Below are 4,800 nucleotides of genomic sequence, written 5' to 3'. Positions count from 1 at the left end.
TGTACTTTTAAAAGATATAACCACAAATAGATAAGTATTATAATGTATTGTAACTGTTGTTATGATTATTTATCAGATGTGTAAGGCATTATGTAAGGCATAATGCATGTATTAGAATGCATTAAGAATATCCTTGTATTAAAAATGCATGCTTCATTACATGTGTTCATGTGTTGCCAAAAAACACGCCCCCTACAGGTAACTAGAGCAAGGCCATTTCAACATGACAATATCATTACAGTTTCAGTGGCTGTGTTCATGGCAACCAGTTGGTCATGTCACTCTTGGGTGATGGCAGTGTCACATTGAACCGCATATTTAAAGGCAAAGGCTCGTAAGTATTCTTCAGAAAAAAGTAAGTCATTATTCATGTAACCCTAAATACTGAACTGACTGCTAATTAATTAGTTAACTTGACAACTTGAAGCAATCTGTAAAAATAATCAGCTATCTTGGTATTAATTTATAGTAACAACAGACTGCAGGTTCTTTGATTTTAAATTTACTAGTGATTGTGTTACTATGATTGATTGTGTGATTTTAAAGGGGTGCCATTTAATATAGACCATGAAAACTGATCAGACAGCAAGTAATGTAATTTACAAATAATATATAGACTTACATATGGAAGTATGTTATAATTAGATTTTACTGTTTACAACAACATTTTTTTGTATATTCATCATTGCATATAGCAGGGAACATTGTTTGTAGCAATTTTATGCTATTAATGACGATGACAGGTCTGTGTGATGCTGTTTGCAGGTTTTGAGCAGCCAATGGACAACCTGACATTCACAAACAGCATTCTCCTTGTGGAGGGACTGAAAGTTCAGTCTTCCTATCCTATTTTCATCCTGATTCTCTTGGTTTATATATTCGCATTGGGATGTAACATTGGACTTATAATCCTGATCTCAACTGAGAAGAATCTACATCATCCTATGCATTTTCTGTTCTGTAACCTTCCAGTGAATGATATACTAGGGACCTCTGTCGTGTTGCCACGCTTAATGCAGGACATTTTAAGGGAAGCCTCAGAGCGTTACATTACATATATAGGGTGTGTTGTTCAAGCATATTTTGGGCACATATTTGCAGCAGCATGCCACTATGTGCTGATGATCATGGCCTTTGACAGATATGTGGCTATATGTAATCCATTGCAATACACGACTATAATGACCAATAAAATGGTTATTAAACTATCAGCATCAGCCTGGGGGCTGTCAGTATTCATGGTGTCTATTATGTTGGGTCTCACTATACGCCTTTCTCGCTGCAGGTCTAACATTGAAAACCCTTTCTGTGACAATGCCTCACTGTTTAAACTGTCCTGTGAAAATGTGGTCATAAATAATGTGTTTGGAATAATTTATACTGTTATTGCCTTTATCTTCTCACTTGGATCAGTGTTTATAACATATACCAAGATTGCTTCTGTATGCATAACCAGCAAAAACAAAGCACTCAACACCAAAGCCATAAAAACATGTAGTACTCATATAGCTGTTTATATCATCATGTTTGTTTCTGGTGCCACTGTGGTTTTTCTCCATCGTTTTCCAGAATACTCTGACAGCAGGAAATTAGCTAGTATAATGTTTCACATTGTACCACCAGGACTAAATCCTTTAGTATATGGTCTACAAACCAAAGAAATAAGACAAAAGTTTGTAAAGTTTTGGTACAGAAATAAAGTTAATCTAAAGTAAATTAATTATAAAGAAAGAAAATCCATTATAAAATGCCATTTTCTCTGGATGAAAATGAGAATATCAATAATATTGTAAAAGTGCTACTGTGAAAATGATTTAGCCCATACTTTTTCTCCACAAAATAATCATGATCAATAATCATGAACACCCCCAAAACGCTTTTGATCACTTTTAATCAGCCTGGTATAAAAAGATGATCTGAGCCAAATTTGGTGAAGATATTACGAATGTTGCAGAAAGGCACATTATATGTGAACAATTTTTGTCGTTGATGTAACATGTTCTGTTAAAATGAGTTATTGTCTGCTTCATATCTGTAAAATCAGCTTGAGTAGTTTGAACTGATGATTGTTTTAGATAATGCAAAACAACAAATTGTGTGTTTGATATGGAATATTTTTCATCAGCACTCACAGCTCTTGACCAAATAGCTTTTGTAGCATAATTAGTTCATACAATGAAGAGTATGAAGTTTTTTTTGTTTTGTTTACTTATTTGTGTAATCGTGTGTGTGTGTGTGTGTGTGTGTGTGTGTGTGTGTGTGTGTGTGTGTGTGTGTGTGTGTGTGTGTGTGTGTGTGTGTGTGTGTTTTCTGTGTCAGAAGGGAGGCTGTGACTTTGAAAACTATAGAGAGTGCAATTCACTCCAAGTACAAAAGAATGGAACAGATCGCTGCACCTGTTTCTTTTAAAACAGGATTTTTTTATAGTGCTGAACTACATTCAAGCCGCTCATGATGAAAATATATGCATGCTTGTTATGATAATTATGATCATTTGCAAACAGTGCAAAAAATATGGGCATTCTAAGGTGTTTTTTAAAGAAGCTCTGTAATGCAAAATTCCCTTTTATATATTTTTTGTTTCATGTAGTAGTGCTTGTTACCATCTTGTTCCATGTAGTTACAGGGTAAGTGTGTAATTGCGGGCTGTAAATTAAAGTGGTTCATGTTACCCTCTTGTTCCATGTAGTTACAGGGTAAGTACAAAAAAAATACATACAAATTCTCATTTCACTGACTCAGAAAACTTTATTTGAAAAACAACTTTTTTGTAAAACAGATTTACAACACTTCTTTTTCGTTTAAAACTGCTTTTTTAAACCAACAATTAATTTCAAATGCTGAAGTCTTGACAGAAAGTAGCATGTTTTGTCCCCCCTTTTTTCTCTTGCTTAGCTTCTTCCTTTTGTTCCTCTTCTTTTTCTTTCTTTCCACTGATCAATCTGAAAAAGAAATCATGAATGTTGCTATTCTGTATTATGTATTAAAAGAAACTGCAGTACTCCCAGAAATACGTCCTCACCATTTACTCATCTTTTACCCTCATGCCATCCAAGATGTATACGTCTTTTCTTCTTCAGATTAACACAAATTAAGGTTTTTAGAAAAATAAAAAATACATCTCTGGGAATACATATCATGCAAGCTCATGTGTTCCTGGAAGTTGGAGCATCAAACAATTTTTTTTCTCCAACTTTCAAAAAGTTAGTAAGAAAAATTACAATATTTTAAACTTTTTAGACTGTAAACTATCGCTTCAGACCAACTGTAATAAGTTGCTTATCAAATAAAGGTTTCAGAGTCAGTGATATTAGACCGTGTTAGGGCTGTCACGATGTTAGATTTTTCACACCATGGTTATTGTGGCCAAAAGAATTCACGATATCGCGATATCTATAGAATCTATATGGTAGTTATCAGTCAAATTAATTTTACTTTGTTTATATAATTTTTCTTTTTTACCCAACAAACATAAGGATACTGATAAACACAAAGCACATGCATTTTTACTTCTTGCGTACTCAATCTATGGCAATTTTTTGTGAAGGAAGACAAGCATGAAGTTTATCTGGTTTCAAACTGAAGCCAAACACTGTCTGAAGGTTTCCTGAAGAACTGAAAACTCTTAAACCCAAGGCCGGACTTACCATTGGGCTTGATTGGGCTCAAGCCCATGGGCCCCACCCGTTTACATTAGATTTTTTTTCAATAATATATCAGTCATTTAATTTTTCATTTAAAGTTTGTTGATTGGTCTAGCATTGTTACCTGGCCCTGCCCTGCAATGAAAAATGCAATTTAATTAGCTAAATTAAATGTCAGTCATCTTGAGGTTTGCTGATTGGTTATTGGCAGTTACGTAGTGCCTCGTTTACTGCCAAACCGTTGAAAAAACCTGTCTGCATTAGACAGTAGCCGCGTTTCCATTACCCTTCAAATTGCGCAAATTGAAATTGCAAATTGAAAATAAGCACAATGGAAACACGTCAATTTTGCAAAAACTCCCGTTTATCGCAAAAAAAGTTTTTACGCTCGCATGAGGGGGTTTTTCAGGCAATTCGAAACAGGAATATTTCGCAAAACTGCAATGGAAACAGTTTTTGCGCATTTACAGTCACCTGACTTAGAAGACGCGGTGTGTTTGAGGTCCATGTATAGCTACGCAAATAATAATAATTTTATATTATTTAATTATAATATTTAATAGGCTATATTTAGAAGACGCTTTTATGCAAAAAAGGAACAAAGCTGGAGCGCCCACTGCATGACACGGAGGCGCGGGCGCGAACACTTGCATTTTCCTATCAACAGTGGAAACAACTTAAAATACTCTATCATTTCTGGTCATACAGAAAATAATAATACATTATTCTCAACTACCTTTATTTGTGTAAACTCACAATAACAAGAAAACGTTGTGCTTTTGTAAAATAAAAGAAAACAATCAGACGCACTTTCATGATCTCCGTAAACTGGAGCGCGAGAACTGAAACAAAATATAGCCTATGTAGGCTAAAAATTGAAATGTCCACTTTAAAAATAACAAATTCGAATCGAAAGCTAACACCTTCTGATTAATCCGTATGAAAGGTGCATTTCTCTCTAAAAGCGCATCTGCTTAACAGCGGAGATGGAGATGTGATTTTAGCCAAAGCAATAGTTTATTAATAATAGCCTATTAATGGCTCTTCTCATTAAGCACTGCGGGGAAAACATCAATTCCAGGCTCTAATTTGGCCTTAGAAAACCAGTAAAATCGACATGTTTTCCATATTAATTTGTGAATATTTTAAATGTTTA

At 34.5% G+C, this 4,800-nt stretch overlaps 1 protein-coding gene across 1 annotated transcript; it reads left to right on the top strand.

Annotated features, from left to right (window-relative positions):
- Positions 1-773: 773 nt before the first annotated feature.
- Positions 774-1,715, top strand: LOC308706263 (olfactory receptor 8G17-like; the record flags this gene model as incomplete). Its single annotated transcript, XM_081391804.1, has 1 exon — positions 774-1,715. Exon 1 carries the CDS (start codon positions 780-782, stop codon positions 1,713-1,715), a length of 936 nt encoding a protein of 311 aa, XP_081247930.1. The 5' UTR covers positions 774-779.
- Between the last annotated feature and the right edge of the window lie 3,085 nt (positions 1,716-4,800).

This window comes from Scardinius erythrophthalmus (assembly GCF_964197995.2).
Source record: "Scardinius erythrophthalmus genome assembly, chromosome: 17".
NCBI classification, from domain to species: Eukaryota; Metazoa; Chordata; class Actinopteri; order Cypriniformes; family Leuciscidae; genus Scardinius; species Scardinius erythrophthalmus.
Note: the sequence above shows the minus strand (reverse complement) of the source record. Positions and strands in the feature narration are given on the sequence as shown.